The 19,913-nt window shown below is 34.4% G+C and overlaps 3 protein-coding genes across 6 annotated transcripts in view; 1 reads left to right on the top strand and 2 right to left on the bottom strand.

The window, feature by feature from the left end:
* LOC148178698 (uncharacterized) overlaps positions 1 to 19,913 on the bottom strand; it is a 44,039-nt gene that overhangs the window by 13,025 nt on the left and 11,101 nt on the right. For all 4 annotated transcript variants that reach the window (XM_088031447.1, XM_088031448.1, XM_088031449.1 and 1 more), the window contains exons 2-6: positions 15,479 to 15,680; positions 12,553 to 12,620; positions 8,059 to 8,550; positions 6,844 to 7,267; positions 2,108 to 2,208 (exon numbers count right to left, since the gene is read on the bottom strand). In XM_088031447.1, coding sequence (XP_087887573.1) covers positions 2,108 to 2,208; positions 6,844 to 7,267; positions 8,059 to 8,550; positions 12,553 to 12,620; positions 15,479 to 15,680 — 1,287 coding nt within the window. The remainder of the gene's footprint in view (positions 1 to 2,107; positions 2,209 to 6,843; positions 7,268 to 8,058; positions 8,551 to 12,552; positions 12,621 to 15,478; positions 15,681 to 19,913) is intronic.
* On the top strand, positions 85 to 1,435 carry LOC148178700 (actin, muscle-like). The gene has a single exon (XM_088050739.1). It carries the CDS (start codon positions 170 to 172, stop codon positions 1,298 to 1,300), a length of 1,131 nt encoding a protein of 376 aa, XP_087906865.1. The 5' UTR covers positions 85 to 169; the 3' UTR covers positions 1,301 to 1,435.
* LOC148178699 (glucose dehydrogenase [FAD, quinone]-like) lies at positions 8,682 to 11,083 on the bottom strand. The gene is made up of 3 exons (XM_088031452.1): positions 10,894 to 11,083; positions 10,627 to 10,842; positions 8,682 to 10,203 (listed from the first exon to the last, which is right to left on the bottom strand). The coding sequence occupies exons 1-3, from the start codon at positions 11,078 to 11,080 to the stop codon at positions 8,729 to 8,731; spliced, it is 1,878 nt and encodes a 625-aa protein (XP_087887578.1). The 5' UTR covers positions 11,081 to 11,083; the 3' UTR covers positions 8,682 to 8,728.

Here is a 19,913-nt window from a genome sequence, read left to right as displayed (position 1 = left end):
TAAGATGCGATGTCAGGTAGGGCGTCAGAAAAAATAGAATACTGGGTCCCCGCCGCTGTCGGCGTACCCTATAAAAGACTCCCGTTGCGTTCTCAGCACCCAGTCGCATCGTAGCTTCTTAGCTGTGTCCTTTCTGTCTAGTGAGCAGTGATCAACCACATCAGACAACATGTGTGACGACGATGTAGCGGCTCTTGTCGTTGACAACGGCTCCGGTATGTGCAAAGCCGGCTTCGCCGGTGATGACGCGCCCCGTGCCGTCTTCCCATCCATCGTAGGTCGCCCCAGGCATCAGGGCGTCATGGTCGGTATGGGTCAAAAAGACTCCTATGTAGGAGATGAAGCCCAAAGCAAGAGAGGTATCCTCACCTTGAAATACCCCATTGAACACGGCATCATCACCAACTGGGATGATATGGAAAAGATCTGGCATCACACCTTCTACAATGAACTCCGCGTTGCCCCTGAAGAACACCCTGTCTTGCTCACTGAAGCCCCCTTGAACCCCAAAGCTAACCGCGAAAAGATGACCCAAATCATGTTTGAGACCTTCAACACCCCAGCTATGTATGTTGCCATCCAAGCTGTCCTCTCCTTGTACGCTTCCGGTCGTACCACTGGTATCGTCTTGGACTCTGGAGATGGTGTCACCCACACTGTACCCATCTATGAAGGTTATGCTCTTCCTCATGCCATCCTCCGTTTGGACTTGGCCGGTCGTGATTTGACTGACTACCTCATGAAGATCTTGACCGAACGTGGTTACTCATTCACCACCACAGCTGAGCGTGAAATTGTCCGTGACATCAAGGAAAAACTTTGCTATGTCGCTTTGGACTTCGAGCAAGAAATGGCCACCGCTGCCGCCTCCACCTCTTTGGAGAAGAGCTACGAATTGCCTGATGGTCAAGTCATCACCATTGGCAATGAAAGATTCCGCTGCCCTGAGGCCCTCTTCCAACCTTCCTTCTTGGGTATGGAATCTTGCGGTATCCATGAAACCGTCTACAACTCCATCATGAAGTGCGACGTCGACATCCGTAAGGACTTGTACGCCAACACTGTCCTCTCTGGAGGCACCACCATGTACCCTGGTATTGCTGACCGTATGCAAAAGGAAATCACTGCCCTCGCTCCATCCACCATCAAGATCAAGATCATCGCTCCCCCAGAAAGGAAGTACTCCGTATGGATCGGTGGATCCATCTTGGCTTCCCTCTCCACCTTCCAACAGATGTGGATCTCCAAGCAAGAATACGACGAATCCGGCCCTGGAATTGTCCACCGCAAGTGCTTCTAAGCTCTTTTGCATTTTTATTTGCCATGTTGTTATACCTGTATTACATCTACAGATTTATTATTATTGTTGCGACCGTGGTTGTACTGCCAGACAGACTTTATAAGGAACATCTTTGAATATAATTTATTAATAACATCTTTGAAATATACTTATTTTTAATTTGTTATCATTTACTTATTGTAACTATACCATGTGACTGGGCAGGTAAATAAATCCCTATCTAGTAACAGGCCTGCCTCTTATTTTTTTGAAACTTTTTGGTAATCAAGGGCATCATTATGTTATACTATGTCCATTGTACTTTTTTAACTAAATAAAATCTTCGGCCTTATTTCTACAAATCCCAACTTCTCTTTTGATCACCCCCGAACCCCCCATCTATTTCCATCCGCCTAAACATAGCCCACAATTCGTGCCCGAAAATACATATTACTTAATAAGTACATGGCCAAGTGCGGGAGGTAACCAAAGAATGTACACAAATATACGTCAAGAGTATTTATAACACGACGCTGGAAATAGCTTCGAGCTTCTGACACTATTCGATAATATTTACTTTACTTCCTCATCGTCTCTGAATCGGCTCAACTCTTCTTCAGATAGTTTTTTTCTCGACTCGCTTCCATTCAGAAATAACTTTGGCTTTGCGCTAGAGAACTGCCTTTAAAAATAGCGCACAAAACATATTTTACTAAATAAGTAGAGGAGTTGTGGCGGCGCGTGTTCGAGAGGTGGGGCGAATGAATGTATTATACTTAGAATGCGATTTGAACAAGGGGGCACTTAATGGATTTTTATAATACTTACTCGTGTATGAAAAAGGAAGGCCATCTGACCAACGGAAATCGCTTTCGACGATCTTGTCGGAGGCGCCGATCCAGTATGCGTTATGGTCGCGATAACCTGGGCTGGAAATTAAAAAAGAATGCATTTATTTTTTTATTTAACAGTGATAGGTTTATCAAATTCTAACTTTTAAAATTTTTTACTTGTTTTCAATAATTTTCATACATGGGCATGGTTATATGTAAATGCCATTTATTTTGAATCGGTCACTTCAAGAACATAATTCAATAAAATTTTGATACTCAATAAACTTGAGGGTATTTATATGTACTTGATTGTTCATAAAAGGGTAATTTAACATACAAAAACTTGTTTGTGGTACGATTTAATATTATAAATTATAAAATATTATAAATTAAATTCGTTGCAAAGCATTAAAGTTTTGACGAATTATTGCCTTAAAAAGATCGATGCAAAATATGTAAATAGCCAGTAAGTAAATAAAAACTTGAAAACGGTTTTAAATCCCGTTTAACGTTAAACACCACACTTTGATAATGGAAGGACGTTTATAATTTTTTGCTTTAATTTCTTTATTGAAAAATAGATGATTCTAAAGTAACAAAATACATATGATCTCCATAAAACGTATTCATAATAGCATACACCAGTTTTGTTTGTTTTTTAGGCTATTTTGCCCAACTAAAATACAAACAATTTTTTTAATAAATGAAAATGTAATCAGTTGTACAATAAGCAGCAAATTTTGATAGATTAAAGCAAATTTGACATAAAATGTGATATACAGAAATCCTTCGCTATCAATTAAAATCAATCGAATCAATTAAAACTGGCCTCATTCGGATTATCGAAAAATTCGGACTATTGAAATCACTAAAGTACATAAAACAAACAGTAAAATATGAACTTATAAATCAATTAATTTAAAAAAAGGAACGAGCTTATTTGAAAAATTATTCAAAAATCCATATTTTCTCGTGTGTAGGTACGATAAAACACGCTGATAATTTGAAAAAAATTGTAATTTAAAATGAAATATTAACGTCGTTGGTTTTTTATAAAGAAAGTCTAATGTACCTACAGATGTCGTTTGATTCTCTGAATCATTCGGATTATTGGAGCTTCGGATTAGAAAGGGGTTATTGCACTTTGTTGTTTTTGCGTTTATTGCAATTTTAAACTTGTACAGAAGTAAGATAGTTTTTGGTGAAGGACTGCTTTTATCTGTTGCTGCAAATGTAACGTTTTTTTCGCGAAAAAAAAACATGAATTTCAAATATTGGACTTTATAATTTTATGGAATTTATAATTAATTAAAATTAATCTTATCAAACTAACGCTTTTGATGTGAGTAAGATTTTATTAAAACAAGTAAATAGGTATTTAAAATACTTTCAAAGTTTTTAGGTGATTTTCTTGTTACTTAAACTTTGAAATCAACTAATAGAGCTTTTCAGCTTAAAATTGTTTCTTTAAGAATAAATAGCCCGAAAATGTAAAACTTTCCTGCTTTTTAGACGTTTGTTTTTTATTGTATTTGTCTCGAAGAAGCAACGTCAAACGTAGCTCGTGTTGTGCAAAATTGATTCTAGCATAGGCAGCCAAGTATACACACGCTAAAACTCTCAGGAAATAACGAGTTGTCGTCCTTTATTTTATTTTCTAGAAGTACTTTGAAAATTAAATTCGTTTGTACGTTGTAAATTCTGGCATTGAATGACACTTTATTGTATTAATATAAAACTAACAATTTTATCACGAATCAGTGTCATTCCATCATTTTATTTTTATCTCTTCTCTTATGTTATTTTCAAATGTAAATTCACCGCAGTTCGGTTATAATTTAAATTATGTACAAGCAAACTCGTAAAATTTCTCTCTTATTATTTACATCTTTAATTTGCTCTCAAACTGTTAGAGATAACCATAAAACTTAAGACTTGTGTGAACGTTCTGGTTTTTCCACTGTCTTGGCGCGTCTCCAGTTAATTTCAGCTCTGTAAATATGATTTTTTTTCCTTCATAAATAGAGATACGTTGTCTTTTTTGGTATTATCGCATTAAAACAGACACTTGTAAATGCAAATTTTTTTTGAGCTAAAAAAGGTCTCTAATAAATGAAATGTAAATAATAAACAAAATGACACGGTTCCGTGTAAACACAACTGTTTATTCAGTCCTAATTTTTCACAGTTACAAATTGCAAGAAAGTTAGATTAGATTGGAACTTTTGCCGATCAAGTTTCTAATGTAGACTCGACCGCACTATAAATTAGGATTGTTGGACGAGAAATAACTTTTTCTTGTTATCTATTTGGAAATTAAACCAACAACGCTAGCTCAAATTAAATTATCTCTACTCGTATTTTTTCAGTTTCTACACAACATAATCAGTTAATTGAATTAAGTGTCTGTCAGCTAACGCGTTACTACGGCTTCATCTAACCCAGATGTTGCTGAAGCAGGAATTGAAAAATGTCTCACGTGTCCTTTGCGATAATTGATTGATAATGCAGCCGAGAGTGGTATTTACGATCATTACGAATACGTTTTTGATGTCTTATTAACAAGGTGCTACAAGTTCTAATGTAGTTTATCAACTAATTAGAAGTTGTGGGAATGTGCGGACGTGGAGCGAACTGTTTGTAAATCAAGCCAATAACAACAGGAATTAAATGTTTGGGAATTGTGGGCGAATTGTTATTGATTGCATTATGTAAAGAGCGAAAATAGTCAACTCGTACTGTATAACATGTATAAGAAACATTTATGTAAAATACTTCATCCAGCTCTAACAGCTGTCAGAATCCGATATAGAAGCCCAGAATTTGCCATTTATCACATCAAACGCCCACACTAAAACAATTTTGACGAAAATGCTAAGACAGCAAAACCAACGCATTGCGGATGATCTCCGCGATATTTTTTTCTTGATATATGAAAATTGTCTTTTCCCCTCGTAAATTTTAAGAGTGATGTCCTAAATATCAAAAACTTATTCCCACTTGCAAACAAATCAGACAAAGGGAACATTCAGATTCCCCAAACTTAAACAAGTAATTTAACTGAGAAACTTCTACCCAGCAGATACAAGTTCGAGTTTCATGTTTTTCCGTAAATTATCTAATTAATAGAAAGCGACCACTTAAGAAACCAAATAAAGGAGTAAATCGTCATTAAAGAAGTTATTAACTTACTAGAAGTCGCGAAATTTCTAAAAAATTAGCTAAAGTTTAAAGCAACTCGACTTTGATACAAAATGTGTCCTATCGATCTTGCGACGTCAATTATTTTTGCACTCTTGAAATGTGAATGTCGCTTGCAAAACTTTGATAAAGGTCACGCAATAGATTTCCCAATCAATCTCACGATTCTAAGATTAAGACAAAACGATTTCTTCACTGCCCACTTTATTATTACCATCAAAATATGTCTGTCTCGGTCACAGTTTATGTGAATGTGTCTTCGAATTTGCCACCAGGATAATTTTCAGAAGGACGAGAGGAAGCAACAGTGGAGGATATGGATCCGAAGGGTACCATACCATGTCTACAGGGACTGAAATTCTGTTCCCGAGTTGTTTCAACTTAACGTTGCAAAATGGATGAGTGATGTCACGGAGACAGCGATATAATGTTGGTAATTTAGTCTTAAAATCGTTAAATGGGGCAAAATGCAGAAAATTGTATCAATAGGGCAGGTAAAAATAAATGGAGGATTTCCCCGAAGATGTGCATAAGTTAGTGAAAATGAGCTACACGTGTATATCTCAACGGCAGTTTTTCAAAACTTTGTATGAATTTACGTGACGGTTCAATAAAATCCGTGTTAGAAAACTTTACCTATTTATACGTAGCTACTTAGGAACTTCATGATATGGAAATTGAAAATGCGAAGAGTTTTCCGCTGTCGTATTTTCCTTGTCAAGGAGATTATATTAGAAGTAAAGTGAAAGAGGAAACCAAACATAGGAATACTTATCTTTAAATTTAAAGCTAATTTTATAGCACTTTTATTACTTCAGAATGATATTGATTTTTTTGTGTACTGTAAAAATAGCTGTTAAAATGAAAGACAAAAAGCGACTTTATTTCCTGTCGGAAAAAAGCTCAAAGCTAATGTTTACAGTGGTGGAACAGAATTTCCATTTTCAATAAATTTCGCGCTGGTTTTGCGTTACATGTGAAAGTTTCCGGCTTTTACGTTTTGTTTAAGCAATTAATATTTTAAAAGCAGCCTTTTATGTTAATATGTGGCTCGAAATGTGTAAAAGACGTAGATCGAACATTAAACACGTAGAAAAATATTAATTTATATTTTATATTGAGAAAAATATGAATTATATCTTCTAGAAATGTTTGAACATAATAATTAGGTTGAAAACGCATTCAAACTGACAGTACAATTTTCAACATTTTCTAGCTGATAGACCTGATGCTCTGTTTACAATTGATGTCAACTAGGGAAATGCAATTTCCACCAGAATGAACTCGTTCTAAACGCGAGTGTAAATAATTACCACGCGTCTGTAATAGTGGTAATTCACGCATTGTCTGTTCTTTACGAGTCCCTATCTTAATAATGTTAAGCGTTTCTCTGCTCTCACCTCAGCATTATCATTTTTTAATAAGCTTTTTGTTCCTTTCCTATTGTTTTCTAGAACAATAGACAAATACTCCAGAAAAAAAACCCATTCTTTCCCAATAATTACAAAAATTCCTTTCTCTCTCTTCTACCTGTTAATCAGAAGATTATTGACGACATTCTGTGCATACTCGCTCCTGATGCTCGCTAGATGCCCTCCTCTTCTTCCACATTCCATCTCAGCTTGTGCCCACGGCAACTTCGCCTCTTCAACCGCAGCAACACAGAATTGTTTCAGAGTGACCCAGCCGAAACCACATCCACCCACGATCTCCTCAATGGGAGCCGCGTTATATTGCATTCGCAACCCGAGAGCACCACCGTGTGAACTACGGACATTCACTTTTAACACCACTTTGTTACCCCTTGACACTATCTCGATTTGACGTTCAGCGTCTCCGGGCTTGGTGCAATGGGACCAGGAGTTGTCACCGTCTCGGAGCTGGGTCAGAAGTCCGTCGCAATGACTCGGGGATGCGTGAGAGTCCTGGGTCAGCAAGTCCGTCGCTGGAGTACCTACGGAAAGAAAATAAATTAGCATAAGACTTTACTTTTGGTGGAGGCACCGGAATCTAATTTTAGACGGAATTGATGGAGATAAAATTACAGTTTTAATTTTTCATCCTCTCTTCTTATTAGTTAAAATTGACTTTTGGCTTATTCACTTATCTTCTTGCGTTCCACCACAAGTGGTTTCCAATTAAAACACGATTCAGGGTGGTATCGATTTTCATCTCTCTTCCTCTCAAAAAGTTTTTCCTACTTTGAAGTGTTACATCAACTCAAGTACCTAATTGAATTATTTAATCTAGATACTTTGAGAATTCCCAAGATGTACACCCACGGACTTTTGTGAGTACAGAAATATTTTTCCTACTAATTTTATCTGACGTAATTTGTTGCGCTGGAATAATGCAAAGTTTGATAGGAAATTTAAGCAACTTTTTATCGGGAAACGTCTGTTGTAAATTTTACTCAAATAAACTTTAATGAAAGCAGAAAAACTGAGTCTGCGAAGAAAAGGAAGAGTTAGGTGTCTAAAACTTTGTATTTAACGTAATTAACTTTTATAACTACCAATAGACAAGCAAGATTTTTCAAGAAGAATTTATTGATTTTTAAACAATACTCGTGTCGTTTAAAGCTTCAAAATTGCGAAAGAGAAGTTTGATGTTTAAATATAAAAATGGTGGATGCGCCACGCTAAATTTAATTGTCTCGGAACGTTTCTAAAATAAATTACAAGCCTTTCATATGCTACATTTTACTTCTCTACGACAAGATCATTACAATCTTTTTCTTTTTACCTGTAGATGTGCTATCTCCAATCTGCAGCCTTAACGCAACTCTATTCCCATACGGCAGATAAATCTTAAAAGTGCACTGCAATGCCTCTGTAGGTTTCAACTCGAAGCTTCCATTCTTCGTCACAAATGTAACATTGTAACAATAATCTACCAGATGGTACGACAGCGTGAAGACCGGTTTCCCATGTGTGTGCATCACCGGTGGAGTATGAGAGAACGGGAAGTAAACATGTCGGTCGCTTTCCGCCAGTTCCTCGAGTTTCCCGCAAAGATGAGCCTGGCGGTGACTACGAAAATGTTGCTGGTGTTGGCTTATGTTGAGGCCAGAAAAATGGACGTAACCTTTGGAGCACGGGACGTTAAGACGGGTCAATTCGACGACGAGACTGTGACCGGTGCTGTGAATGGGAAACCACACTTGGCAGTCGATTGAGGGCGGGAAATCGCCGGAACTTATTATTGCTTCAGATTTCTTCAGGCGGAGTTGACAGTCTGAAAGGGTAATTGAAGATGGTGAGTTTTAGAAAGGATATTTGAAGTGCCTGTAGACGGCGGGAATAAAAAAAAGGAGCTTATAAGAAATAACAAAACAAAGATAAAATAAATAAATAAAATAAAACAAATTCAGTGTAATTGTCTGTTTATTTTGGATTTTATTTCTTTGCACGTATTAACAATTGTTTTTATCCAAATATTTTTTTTTGATGTCATACGAGATTTTCTCTCCCATCATGACGCAAATTGCATTAGGATGTCCTGAAAACGGCCCTGGAATAATACTCGCATCAACTACTCTCAAATTTCCAATTCCGTGCACTTTTCCTTCTCCATCTACCACAGCTCCTTTCTTTGGGTCCCCTCCCATAGGACAGGTGCCAAACGGATGGTATACATTCCCAGTAAAGTATCTCAATGCGCAATACCAATATTCTTTTGACAAATAAGTTTTATTCTCACAACCTGGAAGATTCTGCTTAAATAAACTTACGTTAATACTCTTAAACGCTTGTGTATCTACGACATTTAGGGCGATCTTAATTCCTTCGTACAACATCGCGATGTCGTGATCTTCTGGGTCCGACAGAAATTTCGAGTCGATGAGAGGATAATCGAACGGATCGTTGGTTTTCAATTTGATGTGCCCGTGGGATTTCGAGTGGAGTCCAATGATGTAGGTCAAAAACGAGCGGCTTTGGTCTAAATGTTGCCATGTTTTTTCTTTTGCTTGGCTGAGTTGTTGCGAAAGGGTGTCAGAGAAACCGTCAATTGGGAGCATCATGATTTCAATGTCAGGGTAGTTTTTCATTTTCTCAAGTTTGCTGGTATAGAATCCTAAGCCGCCATTGTAGTTGGGCACAGTGAGCGGAATTTCTCCTCGCAAATACTTCTTAATGTAAACTGCAAGTTCTTCGTGCGTTTTACTGTAATTTGAATCGAAATACATCCCATAGAAAGTTGGATGGTCTCGTAATTTAGTCCCGACTTGTAAGTCTTGAATTGTCCGAATTCCAACTTCTTCTAAATGTCTTGAAGGTCCAATACCAGACAACATGAGAATATGCGGTGATTCTATAGCCCCAGCACTTAAAATAACCTCTTTTTTACACCTAACAAAGTAGTTTTTCTCACCCATGACAAATCTAACTCCTTCGGCGGATTTATCATCAGCTACGACAATTTTCACGACGTAACTTTTTGTTAAAATGGTCAAATTCTCACGACGTTGAACTGGCTTGATAAAAGCGTTACCACCATCTTCTCGTCGACCTCGTCTCGTGTTAATTTGAGCTATGGCAATGCCTTCTTGTTCTCCGTTGTTGTAATCCACAACTTTGTACCCTTTTTCTTTGTTTGCGTTAAGCCAGAGAGTTAAGAGAGGGTGACGTGGTCTTGGGTATTCTACATTTAAGTAGCCGCCTTTTCCGTGGCTTTTCCAATCGACTTTGACGTCAGGGTCGGATTTAACAAAGTTTTCTGAAAGTTTGAAGAAAGGAAGGAGTTGATAATATGACCAACCGGTAATTCCGTGTTCCGAGAATTTGTCGTAGTCTATTTTGTTGCCGCGGGAATAAACTAGGCCGTTGATGAGAGTTGTCCCTCCGATACCGCGGCCGCGTGGGTACTGACACTGTTGGTTCACCATGCCTTAAAATTTAGTAAATTTAAAATTACCAGTATTTTTAAAAATCTAATTTTTAGTTAAGGTTAAAAAAAATTGTGTGTCTATTTGTAGAAGGAATAATAAATTATAAATAGAAGAAAAAACTTGTTTCTTAGAATTAGATAATAATATTCCTGGAATTCAATTTTGTAACTCATTTATATTCAACAATGTGATTACGTAAAATACTTTGTAACAAATAAGTTGTTAACAATCCTGATGCAGACATAAATATAATACTTCAAAAATTTTAAATTCTTTTAACATATACGATGAGTCAAAAACTTTACGATGTGTTTTTTGATGAACCTAACTTATTAGAAACTGTTGAACAAATGAAAAAAAGCATCCCTACAACTTTTGAATAAATATTTTGAGTTGTGTTTAAAAATACAAAATTACTATACCCAAACAACACGTTGTTTGTTGCTTGCTTTTGTACCCCCAATCGAAATCACTCAACTTCAAACTAATCTCCATATCGGGAATATCAGTAATGTTGTTATCAAAATCTCCAGCTTCCAAAAGTAAAATTTTCCATTCTTTAATTTCGGATAATCGATTTGCAACAACCGTACCACTAGCACCTGCACCAATTATTATAAAATCGTAATTACCAAAATCTGAAAGAAATTTTTAGCTGTGTTCTAAACCATAATTACCAATAATTTTACCAATAATGTTATCATCTGTAGCTCGAAAAATCGATGCCCTTGTTGGATAGTGGTAATTTAACGACTGATTTACTTGTGCTTTGATAATTTTTTTATAATAGTCTATGGTGTCTTCACACCAACAATTATGAAGAGTAACCAGGAGCAGAAAAAATAAGTCGTTCTTCATTTCTTGTGAAAAGTGCATTTACTACGGTAGGTGTTTCAAAAATAAAATTTATGTTTATCAGTCAGTGTCATAAATAATAAGTGCACTCTGCAATGTTATCAGGAATGTTATACTTATCAGAATTGGTATAAACAAACAAAGTTAAAAGTGCAGTTATCGGTTTCAGGCTATTAAAATTTTTTCCTGGGTAAATGTGTCGTAAGCAAATTAATGTAATTTTTGTAATTTAGTACGTACGGTAATTTTGTAGCGACCAGATATGAACTTTATTGCACAAACGAGTGTCACAAAATGTTATTGTTTAAGACATGACATAACAGTTTAAATTTTTATTTTACAGGTCTATTTCATTTCATTAATGTATTTTGGGATATGTAATTGCCATTCGATTAATTAATAAATTATTTAAAAAAATATAATCTTGAACTGAAAAACTATGACGATAGTAAACAACACAAAGTTGTGCGTCACTCGTAAGTAAATAATTTTATCCAAAATCTCAAAAAATATGAAGATTTTGAACATTTATTGAATTTTATTTAACATTTTTTTAGAAACAAAATTGCACTACTGTTTTTTCCCTTATTGACCCTACTAATTTCATTCATTTGGTCGAAACACCACTGGGACTTTTGAAAATTTTTAAATTGGATTAAATGTTCTAATTCGAGCTTCAAAGCTTTTGAACCAATATACATAGACAATTGCAGAAATCAAAATAGTAGCTTAGCTTTTTCGATTAGCCATTAGTATATGGGTGTAACATTATCTAACACCCTGAATATACCTACCCATACTTTTTTAAAATAATTGACTGAAACCGATAAACTATTGAATTATTGAACTAACCCAGGACGTTATGAATCATAATACTTAATAATTAATTAATAATTCCTAGATGTCCTGAAATCCTCGTTCGCTCCGTTTGCTCGGAATAATAGTTATCAATAACTTTTCCGACATGCAAATAAAATGGTAATATATGATATGTAAATTAAAATGATTATTACAACGATGAGAAAAAAAATATTTAGAATATCTTGTACGAAATTAACATTTTAACAAGTTAGTTTTCACCATCGTTCCCTGGTTTCTTTTATTCTAAAATACCATTACATTAATTTCATTTTTGGATGTTATGAGCGGAAATGTTTACAACTTCTTTTATTGCTTACTTGAGCTGCAATAACAACGAGACGAAACTGCGACTTCCAAGCACTGCTGCACTGCGCCGATTAATAGAAACATCTGCACCATAAATTAATTATTCCAGAAAAATTGTCTTTGCATTAAAAGCAGGAGAATTGTATTTATTAAAAGTTTTGAGTTTAAATCTGCATTAGGAAGTAATTTCAACCGGTATGCTCAAAATTTGAAAATATGACTAGCGATTATTTGGTATACACTTCGGTGCAGCATTGCGGATGCTTATCTTAATTTGATGATTTATTAGTAAGGTAAATGGGAATGGAGTGATTAAAAAACGTTACCTGGAGTTACAGGAAGCGAGTGGAACGTTCTGGATACTGTGGAGTCGCCAGACAGTTGATAATTCAATCTATAACAAAACGAATTGATCAGTAGTAGAAAAATGTTTCTTTGTGAGACGACTTTGAAAAGCGCCAAGTGGTTCAAAGGCAGCCCTTGGCACGTTCCCATTTTTTGTTATTTGTCTCAAATAGTCGTACTTATGTAATCACTTCAAAGATAAACCTTCAATGGCCTTCTTCGACGCCAATAAAAGCTTTCTCTCTGATAAAACTTTCGAACGCAAAGAGCGTATTAAATTTTAGAAACTTTGTCGTGATATCGAATCTTAACAGCTCACTTCCAACTCCACAGAGTCTTCTAATTGTAGAAAATTTAATCACAGACTGAAATTCGTCTGCTGCGTTAATTTTGTTTGTTTTAAGACGGTTACTGTTTAGATCTCGCGAAACTCGGTGGATGGTAAACAATAAAAGTTGTCTTTGCCAAACATGCGTGGAACACGTAACCCTGGAGATTATGCGCAAATCTAGGATGCTTATGGGATTAAACAAAGGAAAACATAAATATTTGATGGCATACCTATGTGCATACAAATTGTTCGCTCAGAAAGGAAAGTGCCGACGTGGTAAATTATGTAGAGGGCAATTAGGGTAATTTTGAGAACATTTTCGATAACTAGAACACATTTTAGGGGCTATCAGATCAATACCAGGGTAACGTATGCATGCAAATTCAATTGCATCAGAACACAACGTTAAATTACTAATAAATTTTAGAAAAAGTTCTTTGCACAATATTGAAACAATATAGAAATGAACGGAAAATTGAGTGTATTAAACACGAATTTACAAACATAACTGTTTGATTACCAAACAAGTGCACATATTCAGTGCGCTTTTGTGGGAAAATTTTTGCTTTAACGATTTTTATTGTGGTTGGTAATTTATCACGGAATTTGGGCTTGGAGTAATCTGTTCTAGGATGTTCGAAACACGTGTTTCAATCTGTCTTGTTTACATCTATTTGATTGAATGTAATTTACATAGGTTGACATAACAGATCCGAGAAACACTGACTTCGAAGTATGGAACAATAATTTACTAACTTTAAGTATTATGACTTATTTTATTTGATATATCTACTAATATAACTCTAAAATGGAACTGCTAGAAACCGTCATACATTTAATATCGACAATAAATGATTAGAATTAAAAAATAAAATTTCTACTAGTATTTTTTTTTAATAAAAATGTTTATTTTTATAAATTTATAATTAGTTTTTTTGTAATTTATGTTTAGACCATTATTATAAATAAATCAAGCTTCAAAAGTTCATCAAATAAATGAACGTACGTGAAACTTATTGAAAATGGAATTTTATAAATTATTTTTTGTTAAAAATTTAATTAAGGACTCTAATGTTATTTAGAAATAAAACTTTTGAATAAGTATATACATTTTTTTTAAATTTTTTTAATTTATAAATTATATATTTTTTTAGTTTAACATGATATTTACATTTTAGCTACATAATGAATATATGCGATGTGGTGTATTATCATTATCAGTAATGGGGCACAGAATGGGCGTAAAAATAGAAGACAATTTAAAATTATGTCTATAAAACATGTGTTTAATACTTTCTCAAGCCAAACAAATTATTTTGAATGAAATAAGACAACACAATATATTATTAATTTCTTCATTGTGTCAAGAAATCTAAAAACTTCGTGGCTACATAAAGTAATTAAACTAATCTGTAAAGTTTTGTTTTGCAAAGTTTAAATATGTTTTTGAAAAAGATTCTAAAAATAAAGAAAACCGTGTGACACTAATATTAAAAAAACGCTATACTGGAAGAAAATAAATTAGTTTCATACTCGCGAACTTACGATGCGACACTGCTCAATTTGAAACTTAGATTTTACTTTGAAATTATGTTGAAAAACGGATATTTATAGCTTGTAATATGTCATAATCCTACTGAACATTCATAAAATAATAACAGATGCTTCAGAAAGTAACCGCGATGATCTAGTAACTCATGATAATCTAAATAAGTTTCTTACTTTGTTTTATTTCTAAATTCAGACTGCTTCTGTTAAATATATGTTTTGCAAATTAATGGAAGTGAATTTCCATTGAAATGCTTTATTTTTAGGTTCATCATTTGAATACACTCGGTCGTTCTTTGAACATAAATTTGTCAAGATACATAAACAAAACTTCCAGCTTCCAACAAAAATTTGCATTTATAATGATCATTATAGCACAGAGGAGCCTAATTGATTCGAAATATATTGTATTTTGCGGTGTTGTATAAAAGTCATAAATGGTGGATGCGCCGGGACATTCCACTCACTCTCCCATTCTTTTTTTTGTTTAATCCGACCCAAAATAATAAACTCTTGTCGATCGATACATTTTTGCGGTCCAACTTTATAATAAAACTTCATAAGCAGGCTTGGGTGTGGTCAACGATAAAAAATGTTTCAACTACCCACATGTTGAATATGCATAAAATGTTCCATTAAAGTGTGACTTCCGGAGTGTAATTTCCACCGGACTAAACTCATGATTTATTTAAATAACTAGGCGCTTATTGTGCCCGTAATTCTCGAGGTTTGCCACAACTTCTTGACAACTTCGAACAGGAGCAATTTCCATATCTCCGGAAGCCGTTTCATGACATATTAGATAAACTGAAACACTAATCGAGATCCCAGTTAAATTTCGGTTAGCCAGTAGCTTGATGGGCTAAATATGCAAATATCGTTGAGCTGATGTAATTTCATTCATACAGTGGTTGGTAGATATTAGCAAGCTGTGCTGAAATGCAACTTTATCTCTGCGCAAAAATGAAAAATGGATAACTGTTTCGATATTGTGCAGCTGCGGCCTTTTGGGTTCAAATAACACTTACTCGAAGGTGAGATTTGTGGTTTGAAAAGCCTCGTTGACCTCCATGGTCCAGTTTACCGTTAGTGAGTCTTTCAATTGACTTTTAAAGACGTGTGGTCGGCAATTCAATTCGTTATTGATGAATTTGCCCATTGGAAACTCGTCGACTCTGGATTTTATTGTGAAAGCTATGACGGGTCCTTCCTTTATTCTCTTCAATATGACTGGAATCAATACAACAAAATATCAGTGACACATCTTAAATGGGATAACATTAAAAAATACTTAGAAACAATAGTCCACGGCTCTTAAAATATAGTAGTATTTTTGTTGTCAAGAGGCAAAGTTGGTAGAATTATAGGATTAGCTTACAAAGAGTTGAAGAATTTGCCGGCGTCAGATTAAGGGCGGAAAATAGAGTTTTTAGGGCAGAAAAACAAGGGGTTATTATAATCCCGACACTTTAAAAATAAGCGCTTAAAAGTTTGATATAAATTTGTGGAGAAAGAAAAGTTTAAAAATACTGAGACATCATTTTTATATCTAATGCTTTCTCTTATTAGATATCAAGAAATACATGGCCACATGGATGACGTGTTCTGTCGACAAAATGTTAAATTCGAATGCTGTAAACGTACATCTGCAGTCCTAGGCGTTGTAAATTGGTTTATCCTTTAAAAACTTTGTAACCCACTCGAATACATGATATATATTACGCTTTCCGGTCTACTTTATTGTTTTTCACGGTAAATAAAACGAACAGGCTGCTTGTTATTAATTAAAAAATATTCTCGTGAATGCGCTAATTAGCCATTTATTGAAAATGAAAATATTCTGTCCTAATTGGAAGAATTAAAGATGTCGCTTTATTCAGGAATAAGCTAAAATTTCATTTTTAATTTGGTCTCAATGATTCCTGTAGAGTTTTGGAAAATTGTTTAACTTAACAAAAATAAGTAAGGAAAAGGTAATGTTAAAAAAAGTATTTGTAGATGCGCCCAGTTTTTTTATTAAGAATTTATCATTTACATGAAACAATTTCGTAATTTGTATTCAAATTGTACCATCCATCAGGCTCAAAACAGATCACTCTAATTTGAATATGGTCGCCAATTTTCAAGATGAGCTCCTCCACCACGTCTGTAAATCTTAATCAAAGGTCGTTTTCATGGTTGTTCGAGGTGCTCTGAATCACGTCTAGATTGATGAGAATGCCCTGAAGACCATCATCCATTCTAACGTTCTACAATAGGCAGATGCCTCGATTCAATCTTCGAGTAGTTCAGTGGAACGTAAAAACAACCTCTCGAATCGAAATCCTACACAGCCCAATAAAAAAAAATCTCTTTTTAGTCGCTTTTTATTCTTCTTCTTGTGCTTTTCTACTAAATTAATAAATAAATATTTACTGTCTAGAGATAATATTGTTTCACCCAGAGTATCACATTTTGTCCTTACGGAAATGTTCTAATCTACTCCCAACTCTGCTATTCCAAGTGCTACACTCACTGTTTAATTAATTTAGTGTGCGGAGTTTACAATGTACTCGTATTTCGTTGTTTAGTCGAGCAAAACACTGTTTATGCTCAAATTCGCGATAATCGGAAGAAAAATTTGTTTGGACATGAAACTTTTCACAAACAAACTGTTTTTCGGATTTTACTTTGTCCAGAAGTCCATTAGGAAATAGTGTTTGCTATAAATAAAACAACACCAAAAAACAGGCTTTGTTTCGAACGCTAAATTTAAAGAAACAGCTGTAACTTTGAGAATGTAATTAAAAGAAAACCGACCTTAAAATGAAGAGACGCTGCGTTAACTTTAATACTACTTTCGTTTAATTAGAGTGAAGACAATCTGCGTTAACCACAACGATAAAAATGTGTCAGATCAAATATTGATTTAATTTAATATGAAAGTGCCAATTACTTGTCCTCGATGAATAATAAATTTACTAATGGAATGAAATTGTGACACGAGTATAGTTAAAATGTTTAAAATGGGACATGAATGAATAATTACGCAAATTTGTTAAATGCAGGATCAAACAGATGAACCATTTGTGTTTTGTTTTTGGAAGGCTTAAATTTGTTGTGGTTACAATGATCCTGTAGAAATATAGAAATTCATGAAATGTTGATAAATGGATGCGTTTTAAACTGTCAAAGTTTAAACGCTTTTAGTTATAAATTTAAATGTATAATTTAATTAACAGTTACGATTCAACATTGCTTAGTAGAGATGGAGAAAACAAACCAATTTAAAAAACATGAGTTGAATTTATTCTGGTTAGTACAAAACGTGTTTGAAAAAATATTGCAGATTGTCTTTTTTAGTGTTCTTGATCTGTTTTTAAAACACATAAAAAAAGTTAAGAGTATTATTATCCATTCTCAAACATTTATTTTCGAATTATATCTAACTTCAGCGCATTCACCATTTTTTGCCGACAGTTTTGCTGCTATAAAAAGTTCTGAGCTACATCAAGTTATCTATTTACCTGTACATCTGTTTCATAAATCCACTCCCAAAAGTTTCCCCGAGCTCTCGTTTAATTCTTGATAACAATCATAATAAATCTAAGTGCTCCTCATAATTTTGCTTAAAACAACAGTAAGTAAGGGATGTGTTTTTACTCGTACTAATGTCCCTCATTAATCACTTTTTACCATTGCATCGAACAGAACTGGGTTAAAACACTCGATTCGAGTGGTGTGAAGCGTTTCTTTATATTCCAGATGGAAAAGTTTAATGAGTTTCTATTCAAAGCTCGTTTAGAATATTGTATATAAATAGGAAACGAATGTAGCCGTCTCGGAGTTATATAACTTTACATTTCTAGAAGCTTTAATTAGATCAAGGCAAAGTCTTTAAACTACGGTTCAATACCATCTTCATAATTATTACAGTGGACTGCCATTTTTAGTCGAAGCGAAACTAAATGGAGATGTGGAAGCACTTGTGACTTTTTAAAGTTTTGAGGCGGTAAGTGGAATTTGAAGTATTGAGAAGCTTTTTGTGAGCTAAAGATAAGAGTTTCCACTTGTTATTTTTTCCACCAAAACACTGAGTTGGGAATTTTTACCTCTATTGTCCATCAGCTTTCCTGTTTTTTTCCAATAAAATAAATTCCAATTATGTGTCAACATGCACTTAAAAGTCACGCAATTACCTTCTGTGTAAATTACCCCTTCACCTCTTAACCCAACGATAAACTGACGTGTTCCAACTTTTTATGTTTTTGTGCCTATTATTCCAAACTACCCGCTTGTAAAAATCTGTATAAACCCAAAACTACCCTCGTGGACAATACCCACAACCCGCATTAGCTCTGAAAGTCTCCAACTTCAATTATTACAGTACGGTCGCCGAAAAATCTTTTGAGAACACATCCAAGGAAATCTCGATTTATTTATTAAATTTGGTGCCACCAAAAGGAAATGTGAAAGCAACATGGTCCAATTCAAACAAAATGGACGTGCATCCGGCGTCCCAGGTCGCTGAACTAAGGATAAGGATGTGACGTCATTGTTTAAATCGATTACCTGTAAATCTGTGTGCAAATGGCAGGAGTGCAGCGTTGACTTTTAAGGGGGTTATGGACTGGATTAGCGCTGGATGGGGTTGATGCAATAAAGGCGTGACTTGCTATATTATAGCGGTTGGGGGTAAATTAGTATTGACATTTTTAATAACAAGGTGAGATCGTAATTTATGGAATATTTCAGGGTTGTTTGTTGGTTACTGAGTGTGGACATTTCTGTTCAACTTTGGCATTTTTATTGTCGTTTTTTATTTACGTATATTCATTAATGGCTGTTGTAGCAATTTAATTTTTTAAGAAAGCTATCAATATTATTCCGACGCTTCCATCATTTTTAAATATACAGGTGTTACAGAACTCATGACCCCAGAGAGCAAAAGGAAGTGCCGACATAAATACAGATTGCAAATTTAAAACCAAAATGGTCTAAGTTTAATAGTATTTAAACAAGGAGGAAAAACTGATAGCCAATCCTAAAAGCTTTTGCATAGGTAGAACAGGCGTGAAATAAAAAGCTATTTTAATTTCTTAGGCAACAGGACCGAAATGTCAGCTCCACAAATGAACAACAATACTTTTTGTTGTACTTTACATATTTTGCGTATCAATCTAATAAATTGTCATTTGTTGAAATACTTATAAGCACATAAAAACGAAACTTAATTGGTTAATTAGTTAGTTTCGAAATTGCATTTCGTTATTGTAATTCGATATAGATAGATACCTATAATCACCTCATTTTTAATTACTGAATTTTCCTGTTTATTTATGCCATTTTATCCTATAAATATTTTATTTATATCAAAAAAAACCTTTTTATCAATACATAATTGGCTTAAATTTGTATTTGCTATGCTGCCGATATTTTTAAATCTTTCATAAGATGTTTGTAGTCATTTTAGCTCTCTTCCCG

The sequence above is a fragment of the Gnatocerus cornutus genome, chromosome 2 (assembly GCF_029298725.1).
Source record: "Gnatocerus cornutus isolate USDA-ARS CGAHR chromosome 2, icGnaCorn1.1, whole genome shotgun sequence".
NCBI lineage: Eukaryota > Metazoa > Arthropoda > Insecta > Coleoptera > Tenebrionidae > Gnatocerus > Gnatocerus cornutus.
Note: the sequence above shows the minus strand (reverse complement) of the source record. Positions and strands in the feature narration are given on the sequence as shown.

Excerpts from the sequence above, each read along its gene's own strand:
- LOC148178700 (XM_088050739.1), top strand. The coding sequence starts at position 170 with ATGTGTGACGACGATGTAGCGGCTCTTGTCGTTGACAACGGCTCCGGT.
- LOC148178699 (XM_088031452.1), bottom strand. The coding sequence starts at position 11,080 with ATGCACTTTTCACAAGAAATGAAGAACGACTTATTTTTTCTGCTCCTG. Across the intron at positions 10,843-10,893 it reads TACAGATGATAACATTATTG|ATTTTGGTAATTACGATTTT; the intron begins GTAAAATTATTG and ends AATTTCTTTCAG. Across the intron at positions 10,204-10,626 it reads ACAAACAACGTGTTGTTTGG|GCATGGTGAACCAACAGTGT; the intron begins GTATAGTAATTT and ends CTAAATTTTAAG.